The sequence below is a fragment of the Pomacea canaliculata genome, linkage group LG6 (assembly GCF_003073045.1).
Source record: "Pomacea canaliculata isolate SZHN2017 linkage group LG6, ASM307304v1, whole genome shotgun sequence".
Classification (NCBI taxonomy): domain Eukaryota; kingdom Metazoa; phylum Mollusca; class Gastropoda; order Architaenioglossa; family Ampullariidae; genus Pomacea; species Pomacea canaliculata.
Window position 1 is genome coordinate 20,730,572 of NC_037595.1, and position 17,603 is coordinate 20,748,174.

General features: G+C 38.5%; 2 protein-coding genes across 2 annotated transcripts in view; both read right to left on the reverse strand.

Moving 5' to 3' along the window:
- The window catches only part of LOC112566939 (midasin-like), a 7,214-nt gene extending 2,180 nt beyond the window's left edge, over positions 1-5,034 (reverse strand). The window contains exons 1-12 of the mRNA XM_025243368.1: positions 4,905-5,034; positions 4,558-4,667; positions 4,244-4,348; positions 3,600-3,709; positions 3,387-3,415; positions 2,825-2,971; positions 2,156-2,205; positions 1,857-1,953; positions 1,577-1,676; positions 924-1,026; positions 458-573; positions 38-116 (exon numbers count right to left, since the gene is read on the reverse strand). Coding sequence (XP_025099153.1) covers positions 38-116; positions 458-573; positions 924-1,026; positions 1,577-1,676; positions 1,857-1,953; positions 2,156-2,205; positions 2,825-2,971; positions 3,387-3,415; positions 3,600-3,709; positions 4,244-4,348; positions 4,558-4,667; positions 4,905-5,034 — 1,176 coding nt within the window. The remainder of the gene's footprint in view (positions 1-37; positions 117-457; positions 574-923; positions 1,027-1,576; positions 1,677-1,856; positions 1,954-2,155; positions 2,206-2,824; positions 2,972-3,386; positions 3,416-3,599; positions 3,710-4,243; positions 4,349-4,557; positions 4,668-4,904) is intronic.
- LOC112567377 (midasin-like) lies at positions 4,905-17,550 on the reverse strand. Its single transcript, XM_025244090.1, has 19 exons — positions 17,418-17,550; positions 14,382-14,509; positions 13,906-14,057; positions 13,447-13,760; positions 13,020-13,288; positions 12,424-12,567; positions 11,822-12,039; positions 10,788-11,262; positions 9,246-9,698; positions 9,065-9,124; positions 8,554-8,750; positions 8,117-8,375; positions 7,365-7,656; positions 7,077-7,171; positions 6,552-6,707; positions 6,239-6,334; positions 5,665-5,759; positions 5,328-5,438; positions 4,905-5,046 (listed from the first exon to the last, which is right to left on the reverse strand). The coding sequence occupies exons 1-19, from the start codon at positions 17,500-17,502 to the stop codon at positions 5,037-5,039; spliced, it is 3,609 nt and encodes a 1,202-aa protein (XP_025099875.1). The 5' UTR covers positions 17,503-17,550; the 3' UTR covers positions 4,905-5,036.
- Between the last annotated feature and the right edge of the window lie 53 nt (positions 17,551-17,603).

Sequence of the window (17,603 nt, forward strand, 5' to 3'; positions counted from 1 at the left end):
TATTCATGAGTAAAGACAGTCACATGCTAGGACTCACCAGCCATTTTTTGGCAGATGTCTGGGGAGGCAGCCAATTGTTAGAAAGCTGCAGCAAAGTCACTAATTTCAGCAGCTTCCTGTAGTGATACAAAATAAAAAAACAAGTTTTACTCATGTTCCAAAACAATAATATAAATAATAATTATAAATATTAAATATACTATATGTGATTTGTATTTTTGGGCGACAAGCAGCCAAGCAACCCTATAAGCTGACTGCTTTACACCAAAAAGCTGGCTGTAGCATCCTTAGGCTAGACCATGGAACCATAAATGGATTCCCAGCTACGGAATGGATGCCATCAAATGTTTCAAGTGAACATCTCACACTTCAGAGGTGCAGAGTCATCGGAGAGGGTTTTACATATCTGCATTAGTGAGAACTATATATGCCCAGAAACAGAAACAAAAACACTCACTTCAGAATAATAAATTGGTTAACAGTATCTGTCAGTTCCACACGCTGTCTCAGGTAGATATCTGTTAGGTGTTCAATGAATCCACGACAGCGCTCTAAGTTACCTGGCCCTAGTTCCTAAAAATAGAAATAGGAGGGGGAAAAAAACCATCATGACATTTCTCATCACTGAACACATGAGTATTTCACTGGTGAATCCAAAGACACTAAGAGGTCAATCCTGATAATTATTACTTCAGCTCACAACTGTGTCAACATGCTGTGACTGCCAACAGTCACTACAGGTCATATATAATATGTGCAAATGTTTATGTGTGTGACCATTTAAGTTAAATTTTATAACAGAAGAAGGAAATGTGTACAATAATTGTTTTCAATCCTTCTGACTTAAGCTCTATCTCTTGGTTCATTAAAAAGCTCTGAAAGTAGAGAAATTTATTGAAATAAAAATTAATTAACATTTTCACCTTTGAAGGAGAAGACTGCAAAGCTGTCATGAATCGTGCCATGCGAGACAGACAACGTGTGAAGTATGAGTTGCATCCCTCCCATAGGCAGACAAGTGGGTCACTGCAAGTTTACAAGGATCATTAGTAAAAGCTTTGTGCCTGTGCCTTCACACCCAGATCTACTTTTAGGCCTTTTTGCAGACCAGTTCACACGTACCTGGCACCAAGTTGAACTTACTAGTGTATCCAACATATCCAATCCTCCTTTTGTTATATTTACAGAACAGTGACCAAGAATAAGCCAAGCAGACAATGCATTGAGATCACACAGCTATTTTCACAGGTGCTGGAAATACGAGTCTTTTGTAAACTTGGAACATCTTCCCATTAAACCACATGGGCCAGTCAGTATCAGCATGACAGTTTTAATGTAAAATTTCGTTAGACAAAATGCCCTTCTCTTTTACAATCTTGCATGCACACACACACACACACAAATGTGAGAACAGGGAGGAGTACTTGTAGATGCTGTTGACATTTACCTGACTTCATAAAACTTTGGAATTGCACACACATTTTCCCCAAAAAATTACACAATGCAATAACCTACAAATAACCTGTAATAATGTTATGTAACTGAACAAGGTTTCTTAACTAAAATCCTGAAATACCTCTTATCCAGAGAAGCTAAAGGATCCAACGGTGGTAACATCAAAGCATCATCCACAAAGCTGGTCTTTTCTTTATTCAGTCCCTTTCTATAGGATAAACCTGTTTATAGATTATAATTCAATTTTTTTTAAACCAAATACACAGTGAGCAAATTCTTTTTTTTACTTGCTCTGTTGATTCTTACATTCCAAAAAACCAGTCAAAATATAAAAATGAATAAAAAATATTTTTCTTCAAAAAGAGAAAGGGAAAAGGAAAAGCTGATGCTGAAAACTATACCTAAGTCTTCCAACTCTTTGAAAAGATCAGCGAGTGCCTTGCGCTTCCGTAAGTTGATGTGCCGTGCCTCTGCTTTCTGCTTCTCTTTGTTTAAGCTCTGAAAAGGAAGCAAAATTTGACTCTTGACTCAAGGTCAATTAGAGACTGATGATTTCTTTTACAGAATGTTAAATGATTTTTAAAAGAAGCCCATGTAGTACCATGGGTAGAACTTATCATCACCAACTGAAGGATGAAGGAAAGTACGTGCAAGGAAAGTACGTGCAGAGGAGTTATGTGTACTAAAGGAATTTCCTTACCTGTGAAACAGTTAGCTTCTGTAGTTCCTGAATCTGATCTATCAAATCACCTGTTAACAAACATCACACCAAATTTTAACTCTCTCTATCAGAATCCTATTAATATAAACATAAGATGGACACCTTACTAAGTTTATTAAGTTTGATTTCTTCCCTTCAAATTGAAGGACCAAAGCATATATTATAGCTATAACTATAAATCAAATTTGTCCGTTAATCTCATCAAATCTGACCAATTATTTGTGATGTTCTTTCATAAAGAACATGTGGCTGATATCATTCCTAGCTCTGACTGGGCAAATTATTTTTCTAGGGTTGAAGTCTGGATATCACTCACAATGAACATGACAATCAGGTTAATCAGAACAGTAAAAATGGTCAGAGTGAACACTTCTCATCAAACAAGACACTGATGTCTTCTTTGTATTTACATCTACAATTCTCTGCACTCTGAGTACTTCTGTTTTTGAAATTCTGAAAACCTTTTTCTTTTCCACAAAACACGAGACACAATATTAACATGATTGTACTGCTCAGATTCTGTTTTTATTGCATGGCTGAATGTCCTACCATTAACTGGCTTTTGTATTGCCCTTAAAGATTTTTTTTTCATAAAATTGTTTTCCAAAACAATGAAACTGTTCGAGAAAAAGATGTGATATACTAAACCTGTCAGATCATCAAGAGTGGAAACATCCTGAAAAATGGCTGAGGTTTGCAATATGGAATGCCAATGTTTGGATGCACGTTGGCTCAAGGGGCAAGCTTCTGCTGCAGGGTACAAGTAGGCAGCTGTCTTAAAAAGGTGTCCACCAGCTCATCCTGGGCTAAAGTAACAATTATTTTCAATAAAAGTAGTCAGGCCACAAAAACAAACAAAAAGGACAAAGAAAAATATGGACTCTGACAATCCTAACCATTCGGATTTCTGTCCACTAACACCTTCAGATGGTTGAAGGCAGGTCACAATGCTTCCTCATTCTTCCATTTGGAATAAGCACGTCTTGTGGGACTCTCCTTACATATGCTAACTTGGAAGATTGCTGCCCCTTTTTTATGAACCAATCAAGGGTTGGTCCCCTACCAAAGGTAAAGGTAAAAAGGTCATCCCTGTATCTTATGGTTGTTAGGGGTGTGAGACCATGATTTTTAGGGCCTGCTTTCTTTTTGTAATGGTAGGGCCCATTCCCCTATTTCGCTGCAACCCTTTATGGAATCAGGTGCCTATTACCGACAGCTGGGTCAATTGGGAAAAGTTTGCTGTGGCACATGAATATCAATCAAATGTACCTTTAGAAAACCTAGTTTGTTAAGATCATTCAATATTCATGGAGAAAAAAAAGACAGGAAATCAGATTCAGGGTAAATGATGGGTCTGATTATGTGAAAACTCACCCCATCTGCTGGACTGATGATGCAGAATTTGAGTGCTGTCTCCCCATACTGGATTACACGGTCACTGTAGCTATTCCCTGACCCCTCCACCTCAGAGGTCAGCAAAAAGTCAGAAGGCCTTTCTCCCAGCAAGCCTTTCACTGGTTGGTTAAGGATAGCCTGAACAAAAACAGCATTCAGTGAGGAGAGAAAATAGCTTAACTTGTGAGAAGATGTCCAGGAAATAAATGGCTGATTAAGAATGGCCTATAATAGAGAAGTTTAAGATAGATCCTGCACTGAACATGCAAGGTCTGTTTTATGCAATGTGTACAGTTGTCTCATCACTCTAAAGCTTATTACAGGGTAAATAATACAAGTATGAGTTATAAAAGGCTCTTTTAAATTCTAGTATTCTCCCGTTCTCTCTCTGCCTCATACTAAGCTCATGTACCCACACCAATACTTACACATGTATCCATACACTACACACATATAACTTACAACTGTAATAGAAATGGTGTTACTGCAAAATATATATGGATATAAATATTGACCACTCGTAAGAATAGCCACAAGTATGGCCAGAAGTATAGCTCTCAGAAATAACAAAATGAGAGAATGAAGGGTGAAATTTTAATGAGAAAACCTAATGACATGCTATTTTACAAGACAATTTAAATGTATGAAAGATTTACATGCTAAAAATCTGACCTGGAAAGCTCGCGTGTGTTTGTGAACAGTCCTATGGGTTTTCTCTGTAGAATCTTTCAGTGCCCAGTAGTTCATCTCACTCCAACGGGCAATTTTGACAAAACCCTATTAAATACAACACAAATGGTCACATTAAAATTCCCACTGCATGCAACAGTGGTAATGGTTACAAAATGAATTTACTTTTATTTTCTCAACCCCCAAAAAATCTATTCTTACTGCCATAAACTTATTGTGTAAATAAACAACAGCGTTCAGAACCAAAAGAGAAAAGTGGCAGGTTTTTTTTTCCCCGTAAATTTTTATCTGCATACCTTCAATTCTTTTTCAATGGGAGCTCGCAGATGTGCAATCTGTGAGCTGATGACATCTTGAAACTGTGAGTAAAACAGGTGAATGTTCCACAGCAGATGCAGCAGTTTATCTGGAAACAAAACATCAAAAAAGTGTCATATCTAAAGAATCACATATGTTTTTACACCAACCCATGTTTTAGAAACATGCAGATACCATGACTGCCTGGAAATTAAACCTAACAATGAGACATAACTACCTAAGTCACTTATCTTTCAAAATTATTTGTGTAGCTCAGATATTGTAAATTCCTGTTATCTTGCTTTTATCAGAACTCACCACAATCAACACAATCACTTCGACTAACCTCGTTTCTCTGAAGACTCTGTGTTGAGAAGGTGACAATGAAATGCCATTAGAATATCCAGGCGAGCAGAGTACTCCCCCATGCTGGAGCTCTCTAGATACTGTTTGAGTGATTTTACCAGCTCTTCCATTTCTAATTTGTCCTGATAAACATATACATAAAATTTATATTTGTTATACTTATGTAAAATTATGTGGAGAAAAAAAAAAGAACCTCACAAAATTAAACTGTATGCATGAAAGAACATGCCTCCATACAGCTAAACAAGCCTCGCACAAATCCACTCCATCTATAGAAGCTGTAAAATATAGAAAGCTGTTTGCATTATGAATGAAACAAAACTTGTTAGGCAAAAAAAAAAAAACACTTGGAACAAAAGATGAAAGATATCATATATCATACAATGCAAGTAGATTTTTTCACCTTGCTAGTTTCTTCCAAGTAAGCAGATACAAGACTGTAAAGATGAAACCACCAGCGACTGGCTTTCTTTCGGTTTTTTCTACCTCCACATCCAATGCTCCACTCCAGCAACTGTGATGTTGCAACAACAGAGACAGATTTAAACCAACGACAATGCAGATTCCTTTAAAAGTGAAAAAATGGCATATCACAAGAAAGAATACACAAAGATATCCATTAATGAACAATAATTTTCTTCAAATAATTTTTTGAGTAAAGCACAAATGTATCACAAACATATGAGTGCCCCAAAAAACTTAATAGCAGAATGCTGCTTCTTCATTAAAATACAACTTACCTAAGCTCTAATTTTCTCCAACGTACAATGATGGCAGTAACCTCTGACAGTTGATTTGCCATGGAAACCTTGGTCGAAGCATTGCTTTCCCAGAACTGGTTGAAAAAAAAGAGATTTATTTCAGGCTAGTTTCACTTTCATTAACACATGCATATCTACATCCTGGAACACACATTAGCACGTGTACACAGCTTATACCTTTGCTATTTACCTTCCTGGCTTAAGAATTTCTTTATCCACAACATCCAGATTAACAAGATAACTGAGAATGACAAAACCATGGCAGATATTCTGATAAAATCTTGCATTGCTGATCAAAAAAAAAAATGCAGCTTTCATTTTTGTGTGGTCTGGTTAGGGTCTGTCTGAAGCTTCCTCCTTTCCTCCTCCTAACTCTGCAAGGGTAGTACCAACAAAAGTTTATCACTTAGTTGACAACATTTTGCGGTGCTATTTAAGACCCTGACTTTCTGTTTTGTCCAAATGTGACTACAGCACATCTGACTGTTGTGAGAACGAAAACTGTGATCAAAGGAAGGTGGGACCATCTCAATCAACCATACTGACAACTCACTTGGGCTTTCTGCAGTAAGAGCTCCAGACCAGTCAAAAACTTGCTGACTGGCGCTGTCACTGGAAATGATTTCACCCTCTCAACTACATCACAAAGCTGAGAACAGAAAATGTTTTAAAACTAAAGTCAGTGACTTGTTTAGTATATTCTGGGAAAAAAATTTTTTTTTTACTTTAAAATAAATTCTTAGATGTATCAGTTGAAAAAGCCACAAACAGTAATTATTTCTAGTCTAAGCTACTACCTGTCTTAAAAAAAGGTCATTCCCACTTTAAAGTGGCAACTGTAGCAGTTTTATGCCATAACATTGTACCTGCTTTAGCGTTGGATGGTCTGGCCATTCTTGTTGCAGTTCAGTCACTCTGGCAAGTACAAGCTGCAAGACAGGTCTGCACTGGATAACCTCTGGGATGTTTGGATCAATGTAGAAGTTATAGCACTTTGACTTTGGAAGGCAGAGACCTGATACCTAAAAAGTAATGCAGGAATGTAGAAATGATAGCACATGTAAGATAAGAGTTTTCAAATTCTTGTGCCAGGCTTGTGCTTTTCTTACATTAAGTTAATACACACTACTGCTCATCACAAATGTTTGACTTTAGAGATAAACCATTTTAATATACTGCACCACCTCTCAAAACAAACGAGCCACAGAAAGCAAATGCAAGTAGAAATGTATCATTTCAATAAAGAATTTGTATAGCCTAAAATAATGTAAAAATACACAAAGAAAAATTTACTACAGGTGACTTTGCACATGTATGCATGTTGATACATCTGCCAAAAATACTGGTTATTTTTCCACTAATGGCTGGACATATGCCCATTTTATATCTACCTGTGAAGGATCAGCCCCCTGACTCAGGTGCATGGATTGTATCACAGCACCACAAACAAGCAGGTGAGATCCTATTGTGTGCCTGTCTATATCATCTGCAACACATGGAATTGTACTAGATGCAATCTGTCTACATCACCAATAAGACATATATATATAAAGTTATAAAATCTCATTTAAAATACATTAAGCAATTGATTAAATCATTGGAAGCAGTGCAGTAAAAAAAATTATGTGGACACAAATCGGAATAATGACTCCACCCAGTCATGCTAGCTACATACTCACCTAAAACTTCCCATGATGCTTTGACAATATCAGACGTCATCTGGTACATCATCAGCATTGGCCTTAAAATGTCCCAGGAATCAACATCAACATTTGTTGTGGTTTTTTGTGACTTCCATGCACAAGAGGTCAGAGCAAGCATCATCTGTACATGACTTTGGCACAGCTCATACATCTCATGTTCAGATATAGCAAGAGCGAATTCCATTTTCTTTTCGTCCTCATCCATGGGTTGTTCTCTCCTCTTGCCAGTATCCTCCAGCCTAGTGGCTTCAATCATGTCCTCAAAATCCTAAAATTTCAGTCAAAAATCTCCCTAAAATGTTTCATTAAAAAAAGATAAAAAAAACATCTGTTCTACTGATACATTTATGTCAAGCCCACAACATATTTACATGCCAGGCTATCAGGGATTATTCACATCTGCAACTCAAGCATGTCAAGAAACTAAATTTTGATAACAGAAAACAACTAAGCATTGCCTAATCAGCTGTCTGTCTTCATACTGCACAACTTGTATAGCACCAATAACTGTAGACTGGACATGAATACCAGCCCCATATCTGCATGTCAGATTCTGTCAGATATGGCATTATATGCTGGTGATGATGACCAACAATTAATAACTGGGAGAAAAACATGGTTAAGGAGGAGTGTGACTGTGAAGACTTACAAGTAAGACAGAAGATAGTTACTGACTATTTACTACAACTTGGGTGAGATCCGACTCTACAACCAAGAGCAAATCATACCTCATGGTATGTGGGGAATGCAGCTCGAAAGACGGCCTCTTCTTGTTCGGCTGTTGTCCTCTCGTCGCCATGTACCTTCTCTTTGATGTGGAACAATGCTGCTTCTTCTTCTTCTTTCCTACGACGCTTCTCCTCTTGTTCTTGCCATGCTGACACGAACCGTGATAAAACACAGGACAAGGTCTCCAAGAGATCAGAGGTCAGCTGGCAGGTATAGAGGGCATGTGCTTTGACCAGCAGCAATGAACACATAAGAAGTCTACAAAAGATCAGAAAAATGCAAATAATCTCTTTATAACCTGCGTCAAGAAAAAGCACAAAATGAAGTAAACAATACTTTAATGTTTGGATGTTCAGCCCATAAATAGAGCTTTAAAATAAGGTAAGGATCCAAGAAAGCAGCACACATTTTCACGCCTGCAGGTACAAAAACACACCTGGAATGTAAGATCAGTGTGTTTTCTGGACCACCACCACCAGCTGTCACAAGACTAGAGATAGTGGATGTAGTGGTAGGCAAACACAGTCGAGCAGCCACCTCCAGCAGTGAAGGACTGGAAGAGCAGATAAATGGAAACCTACAGATGGTTGAGATGCTTTCCTCCAATATGCCATCTTCATGCCAGCAGCCAGTCTGTAACACAGTTCTGATCACTAGACTAGCAAAGTTAGGTACCATCCTAATGGTTGTTCCTTAAATAGTTGCAGGTTAGGGTGGTATGGCAGGGAAATGATTGACTAATCTTACAGACACATAATGAAAATAAAGAGCATGTGTAATTCTTTGTGTAATGAGGTACAACCTGTAAGCTCCTAAGTATGACAGAAAAAGTTTGTGGCCTCTTCATTATAAATTTTACAGATTATAATTCATCAGCCTTTTAAGAAGAAGTTTTAAAACTAAAGCACTACAGATGTTTTACCGGTAAAGATCAAAGGCTACTCTACCTGTAATTTCTTCACTTTGTGCTGGACATCTTGGGCCAGTGCTCTCATCCCAAGTCGCACCTGAAGGATTTAGAAGCAAACCACACATGAAGATTATGTCCATTATTCCATCCTGCAAGCACACAGGTTATGGCAGCTACAGTGATTAACACGACAACAAACTAAACAAAAAGCAACAAACCTGCTGCACCACCACACACACTGGAACTGTCATGTCCCTCAAGCATGGAAAGTCACTCTCCAACTGCAGACAGAATTGCTGTGCCATGGCCTGCCATGTCTGTTCTTCTTGCAAAATGATCTTCAAACCTGTTGCTACTGTGCCAGAGTTGGGACAAACAGCGCTGCTTGCTGAAGCCAGTCGGGTGACAAGTGAACTCACAGCTTTGGGTGAGCCAACACTGCTAAGAAATGTGGATACCTCCTGGCTCATTTTTAAGAACTGAATGCTATTTTCCCTGTAGGCTTGCCTTTCTTCAAGTGTGACAATAGCTGCTTGCAAGTTCAACTTGCGATGGAGCAGGAATGCCAATCTGGATGGATATATTGAGGGATGGGTGTCTTGGATACCTAAACCTGTGTGTAGTTTAAAGTGCATGTCCCACACACGCACTTCTGTGTCAATCTCGGCCATCTGAAAATCAGGTCAAAAACTGAGTCATTTTGAACAAATGAGATCTGGATCATTTATTACACCACAGACTATACTACACAAACAGTTTAAACCAAAGACCTGTTTGTTGCGTTGAGACAGGTTGACACAAAACTGTTGGTAGGGCTGAAGGAATTTATTTAACAACCTATTTAAATGCTAACATTGCCAGTCATAAACTACCAACTAAGAAATTCCAGTCAAAGAAATCTACTTTTCCACTCTTTGATACATATCAATGTCAAGTTACTATAACCATAGCTCTTCACAAGTTGTCCACAGTTTATCTTTTCAAAGTGATCCAATGTCCTTTGGAAACAAAACCACTTGAGTGGACTCCAGAACCAGTAGTTCAACAACCCCAAATAATAACTGTTGCATCCATCTACATTATCTGAAGCCACAGACAAGATTTAGAAAAAATATAATGAAAACTGTGGTCCAACAAGCAGACTGAACACACTTCTGTCTTTCAGGGAAGAGGGGCATATGAAAAAAAACCTTCAAGACTACACACACCAATGTCATCCAGAGATCAAGGATGGACCCCATGGATGGTGAAGAAGTGGTCCTAGCACAGTAAACGGTAGTCAATTGACATCAATGTCAATTAATCAATTTAAGCTTTAGAAAGAGCAGACGTCTAAGGAGAATTCCAAACCAGGCTGATAGATTTATTGTAAATAAAAATATTATATATATAAAGGCTACCAAAAATCACATGCTGGTGTTCAGTTCAGTTGATATGTGTAAGGTTGTCAGCACTCGTTATGAGGGAAGGGCGATTTGGAGGGACATAGCAAGTGACAAGGCTTGCTACTAAAGCCTTTGCTAAGCAGTGTTAAGATAAATGCCCACATAATCATCTAGCAAGCCTTTTGTAAATTAACTTTATATAATTTATTTTAAATAATGGGGAAAGTGAGGTTATGGTTGCTACAGAAAAATTTTCCTCTCTGAACAAAAAGGCAGAAAGCACCTAGCAGATAAACACTGTTCAACTGTAAATTTTACAGGGTCATACACGGCGGGCTAGGAGCAAAATGTCATGGAGTAGTTACCATCTCTCACCTCTTTTCTGAAATGACACAGCTTAATCGCAGCCTTTTCCACAGGGTCAACATGCCCACATGGTTCCAGAAGGTGCAGCAAGACAGAGGCAGTATATACAAGCCCTTTCCCAACAATGATGACCAGATCCTTCTCCTCGCAGCTCACAGCCTCCATCATCACATTGAAACATTCACCTAGAAGGCTCAGCACTGACTGGCCACTCCTGTCCTTGACCTCTCCAAGACTAGTCCCATGTGTGTTGAGGCAACTATGCACCTGGACCAGCAGGTCTTTCACCGCTTCACAGTTGTCGCGCCAGGCTGTAAGCACGGTGCAGTGGATGTCTTGACTAGTCGGGTCACAGAGTTTAGAAGTGTTCTTCAGTTTAGACACAAGCTCAGACCATTTTTCCTCGGCAGAGGTGTCCAGGGCAAAGGTCAGTGAAGACAACAGAGATAAAAAGGACTGTATCAACAGTGACTGCTCCAGAGACCTAGAGAGACATACATAAAAATCTTGTTGGCCTCTCTACAAACACTAGTGCACTTAAAGTACACAAATAAGGTCAAGCCTTTTCAAACATTGTTTGACATAAAAAGGTTTTAAACATTTAACATTTGAAATCGAGAAGAACATTAAATGAATAAATAAACAAGCACTTATAAATGAGAAGAAAAAGAGAGTGAACAATGAGCAGAAATGGCGAAATAGCAACTCTACTTTAGACATAAAGAGGGCTTGTAATGGTTCAGCCAAGTAAACAGGAGAAAATGTGCAAGATTCAGATGATGCACCACGAGATCACTCAGTCACAAACAGAACAAAGAATCACATGAAACAATTTTCCTTTCCACCATTTTCAATACATAAATCGAGAAGAAAAGGAGAATTACAAGCCCTGGAGTAAAAAGACCATGAAGTGACAAAAGTCACATCATTGTTTGATGGACTGGGATCTTCAAGCTTGAACACAGATCATGGAGATGTTTGTACCTAAAAATCTGCATAAGCAAATGAGTGGAAAAAAATAAGAAAAGTAATTTTTAGCTGACCTGATTGACAGCTTTCTGCTGCCCAGAACATCAACATGCTTCCACAAATGCCGTGCCAGAGCATCAATCTGGGCCAGCTGGTCCTCCACTCTGCCTAAGGTCACATTCAGAGGCAAAAGGTCATAGGAAGTCCGGTCACTCTGACTGACAAGATCAATGGAGGCCAGGAGGTTAGCGATGTAAAAAAGCAATGGGCTTCTGTGAAGAACACTTGGTCCCTGGAGAAACAGTAAGTGAAGAGTGAGACAAATCTTTATCACTGTGGACCCAAAGTGCAATGTCAACCATACATATCTCTAACAATATTCTATCAGTATGGACCCAGAATGGCTTAAAAATGTTTAAAATTTGCATCGTCAAATAATCCCTAATTGAGACTGACATGGATTTCAAAGATTGCTGCCATGTGCACATTTGGAAAAAAGTGGAAGATGACTTTAAAAAAATAAGTAATGGTACTTTAACACACAACTGTAAGAGAACTCACTTTCAGTTGTTTTCTTAGTTAAACTTTTAATTTCTTGCTTTTGTCTGACCAAAAAAAAAACTTGCTACTGTATTTTTACACTTGTTTCTCATCACTTTCCTTGCAGTCTCCATACCTCCATGTCACTTCCTGGAGTTATCAGCTCTTCTTTTCCACTTCCCCATGTGAGCCAGACCCTGCACCGAGAGACAGACGAACTACACCATAGCTCCTGCAGCACTTCATGCAACCACATCATCTGCTGTCCTGGGCTCAGGATCTGGTACAAAGACATTTCACATTTAGCTCATGTTACTGACAGAGTCGTGTTGTTGCGGCCCTATGTTCCTCAGAGGAGCAGCAAGGAACAAACTAACTGACAGAGTCATGATTGTAAAACAGAATCTTAGAATTCTGAGTTACTCCAAATATTACCCCCCAAAAAAACTACATCAAGACTTCCAAAAGAGCTATTTTAGGTGGGGACTAAAAAGAACTGAGCCAATAATTGTTGTGACTTTCTCAATTCATTACACTGCCTATGATGTAGATAAGTTGTGTGTCTGATTCATGCTGTTTCACCACACCACCATCATATGCTATGCATGTCAACTTGAATCAAGTGTGATATGCATTTTATTTCAGTCTTTTAATAAGTGCATTGTTCAGTTTTTAGGTTCACTTGCTTCTTAAGGCATCTGCATCCAATGTACAAACGTTAATTCATTGCACCTGTTCACCGAAAACTGCAAAACAGCTTGTTGAAGGTGTAGCACGGCATGTGTAATTCATAAGCTGCTGCCTTTCCTCGATGTTTTGCATCCCATTTTGGGAGGAGGCCAGCAAGTAAGACAACTCTGCCAACACTCCAAGATGCTGGAAGACTGGCCACAGCTGCACATAGTGAGAAGTGCTCAACGCTGACGATGGAGCAATGGGTGTACTCGGAGCAAGAGTACTTATTTCCATGCTGCTTGATTCCTCACCAAGTCGCTGGAGGTCTGCACAAAATTTCAACACACACACACACAAATAAAAAAAACAAACGAAAAATTGTACAATCACGGTATAAAAACAGTTTATATATCTTCTATATAGTGTTTTCAAGACATTTCACATTCTCAATTACATCTTACAAATGAGTTTATATTTTGTATACCTGCTGCAACATCTAAGTCTCCTGCTATAAGTCTGCTGGCTATGACTTTCAGTTTATATGGGATGGTCTTCCCTTGTGAAGTAAGGGTAAGGACCCTTATTCTCTGCTTGAGCACCTCCAATGGCATGGGTCCACAGACAGAGCACGCATTACGCAGATGATACAGTTCTTGCCACATCCTAGCCTCTGTTTCTGAAACAAAGGCTGATGGATGTCCCCAAGACAACCAAAATTTGACAAAAAACTTTGCCTGAGCATCTTTATCTCCAAGTATGCTTTGAAGCTGATTAATCATGGCCACCAGATCCAAAGAACTGAAAAGGAAAAAATATACTTAAAAAAATATTACAGCAAAATTATCTGAGTAACTTCTTCATGCATGCAAAGTTTTAAGTTGCAGATAATGTTTACAATAGCAGCAGCTAGTATGAATTTATGTAAGGCATACTACAAGTGTACCTGTCAGGTGTAAGCAAATGAGACAAGAATTTTTGCCAACACCACTGCCAGTGGAGGCCCAAATGAGACAAATAAACTTCTTCTGCTTGTTCTTTCAATGGGTTTACCAACACCTGAAGAAGGCGGCTCACCCACAAAAATGCATCCTGAGTCTGAAAAAAAATGACATCATAAAGTCAGTAAGGCGATTTTATGAGAAACATGTTAATCTTGTTATCAGGTACAAGTAATCAAGCAAATGGTTTCATTATGTAAAATCCTCATAAAAAGCTAACAACTAAGAATTCTCGCTGGTCATTGTTACTTATTTCCTTGTCATAGCTTTGTTACACATAAGGTTGTAGATGAACAAAATTTACTCTAAAACCATGTCTTTATAAGCTACCAAGGCACAAGCCATGCTGGAAGTGAAGCAGGCATCCCTGCATGTATTTATCCACCTGTAAATCCATTTCCCTCAATCCCCCCACTCTTACCTGATGCAAAAGACTGATGTTGCAGTCAAAGGCAGCACACACCATCTCAGACAGGTGTGTCATCAGGTATGTTAGAAGACTGTGCAGATGAGATAAAATCTTGGTATTTCTGGACTGGTATCTTGATACTGAAACAAATGAGGTGGTAATCATATAACCCCAATTAAACTTAAAAAAAAATTAACTTGTGACAAATTTCTCAGACATTGCATACCAGCTGAATTTTATTTAATAATAAATGCAAAATTTGTAAAGCGCATACTCACACTCCTAAGGAGTATGCTCTTAGCACTTAAGAACAAGAATGAAGCATGGACAGCATACAAGGGACAAGAAAACAAACAAATAACATAAGCTATAAAAAAATTTAAAAAAGAACGTACTAAACGAATAAAATCAAATACAGAAAACACAATGAGGAAAAAAAAAAAAAAAAGAACAAGAGCTGAGAGTAACATGACATTGGAAAAGATAGGGTGTGAAAAAGGACTAGCATTATGGGAAAGGTTGTTAATAATAATAATAAGTGGGACTTTATAAAGCGCAATATCTCAGCTAAAGGTGAACTTATTGTGTTGGACAACATCACAAAATAGTAACAAAGATGTATAAGAACAATGGGAGGACTCGCTGTGAGAGAGTAAAGGGTGATGTAGATGTAACAGTAACGACTCCTGAGAATAAGGTTAGTGACATCAGGAGAATACTGGAAAGTAATCTTGAGAATATGAAGAAATGTTATCACATGAAACTGCAAGAGGTTGACCATCACTTCAGTTTATTCAGTGCAGCTCAAGGTTGCTACCAAAGCGAGTGATACACCGCGGAATGGAATCCAGCCAATACATTCAGTTAACACAATCACAAGCTCTATCTCCTTCTCATTTACAATGTTGTAAGATCATTATCACCACCACCACTTTCAGGCTGTTAGGACTTATTTACCTCAGGATGGGGTTCTGGCTTTTTAAGAGGGCAAGTGTTGTTTTTGTCTTCTAACCCTGTTACATATCAATTCATCTGCTCTTTCTTGAACTGCTCAAATGCAGAAATATAGTGCAGGGGAGGCCAAGAAATAAACATGTAATTTATGTGTCTGCTCTTTATTACTTTTTTTATATTTTGGCTACAATATACAGCAAAGAGGGACAGCCAGTGGAGACGTAAGACCTCTTGACGTGCACATTTCCCAGTGCCATAAGTTATGGCCCCTAAGTGAAGGCCAGTCTTGGCTAGCGTAATCTGGGAAATCTGGGCATAAAAGGGTCTGTCTGCACTGTAAAGCCTCCTAAATCGCCACATCTCCACCGGTTCCCTTCTCCCCACTCCACTAGACTGATGAAAAGTAACACTGTAACTGAACTTCAACGCTGCGCTTACAACCACTATCACTAAAAGTGGCATTCTGCCTCAGGCCATTCTTGCACAAGCAAAAAGGCAATTTCCCTTGAAATATAACCCAAGCTACTGTGCTTTGCATTGCCAGAGAAAGCTGCACAATCCACCCCTTACCACCTGTTTGCATACATGCACAGATAAAAATGACCTCATGGTACTCTACATGATAAAGAATGCATGATAATTTTTTCCTTGTCATCACCTGCCACCACCACCTTGAAAACCAACATTGCAATAGCACAGCCTGTGTAATCCTCAACAGGGCATCCCAAAAATGAAAGGCAAGTCCACACTTTCCTCAAAACAAGATTCTTGATGTGGTATGTAACACCTCACAATCATACAATTTCAAATCTCAAATATTCATTAAATCTACACAAAATTCCTCAACTCAAAAATGTATCAATTAAGCTGTCAATACAAGGTACAAGGTTGTTGATTAACACAACAGTCAAGCACATTCATAATCATTCGTAAGAACATCTACTGCACAAATAAGGATATGCCAGAATGTGATGTTTGTATCACCATGAAATCAATAGATGTCAATGCTCTCTCCTCAACCCAACCCCACATGGTGCAATTTTTGCGTGAACAAAGATTTTTAGAAACTAGTACAACAGTCACAAAGAATAAGACCATGCACATGGGCATGTGTGAGAGAGAGGCATTTAGAGTGACAAAAGACAACAAACATATATGCCTATCACCAACCACAGACTCCAAGAACAATACAAAGATCAGCAACTAATATAATAATGCAAAAGTGAATGTCTAAAAGAAAAACCAAAACAGCAAACACATTTTAACTGCGTATGACCAATACACAATAAGAAAAAAGGAAAGAAAAGCAGACCTGTTAACACTGATTGGTTTCCTGTAATCATCACGAGGAATTTTAGGAATTATGGCTATGGCCAAAACGCTGTTTCCTTAATCTGAGACTGATTGAACATTATTACAGGTTTTTCCCTGAGATTACATTCAAAAGAATCACAGGCTGATCAACTCTGGAAGATTCTACCCATCATGAATAGTATTCACAGAAGACCGACAAAACAAGAACATAGGCATTTCCCCTTAATAAACCAGTTAAGACTGAAGAATGTGACAAAGTCCAGCTTTCTAGCATAAGCAATAAGAATGAAGAAAATTAGGAAATGCTGCAAATCTACAAATGTAACACAAGCCCATATGTACAGTGAGTAAACAGCACAACAGTGAATATGAACCATTTCTTTTCCTTCATTTCCATCATTACACTAAAACTTGTTTACAGCAATTTTTTTTTAAAGAAAAACTAAAACAGTATTCTGTGTATTCCATGGGAAACATTGATGATAATGCATCATAAGCATTTCCTTTAATTTCAGAATATGCTGAACACTGAATTATTCATAAATGCTGCTGATTGCTTAAGACGCTTTTGCTCCAAGCCTAGAAACGAAATTAAGGGAAGCATGCTACATCCATGAAAAGATTATTGTGGACACTGACATATTTATCAACTTTTTGCATTTTGTTGCCAACAATACAAGAACTGTTTGACGCCCCCATTTCCATTTCAACAGCAGTATGTTTCTCCTTGGAACATTCCCTGGTGTTGCAGAAAGCAAGATCAATAAGGTGAGAAATTACCTTGCCCAATTTCTTTAATGCAGCTGCCCGGAAAACTGGCCCACTCCATTTCTCCAGAGTGTCGCATAGCTGCAAAATTTGTCATGCAACGACCAAGCAACTGCCAAGCACCCCAGACATCAATCAGCTGAACCAGCGAAGGGTGATTTTTCTAGTACTGGGAAGACAATGATGGGTGATTTGTCT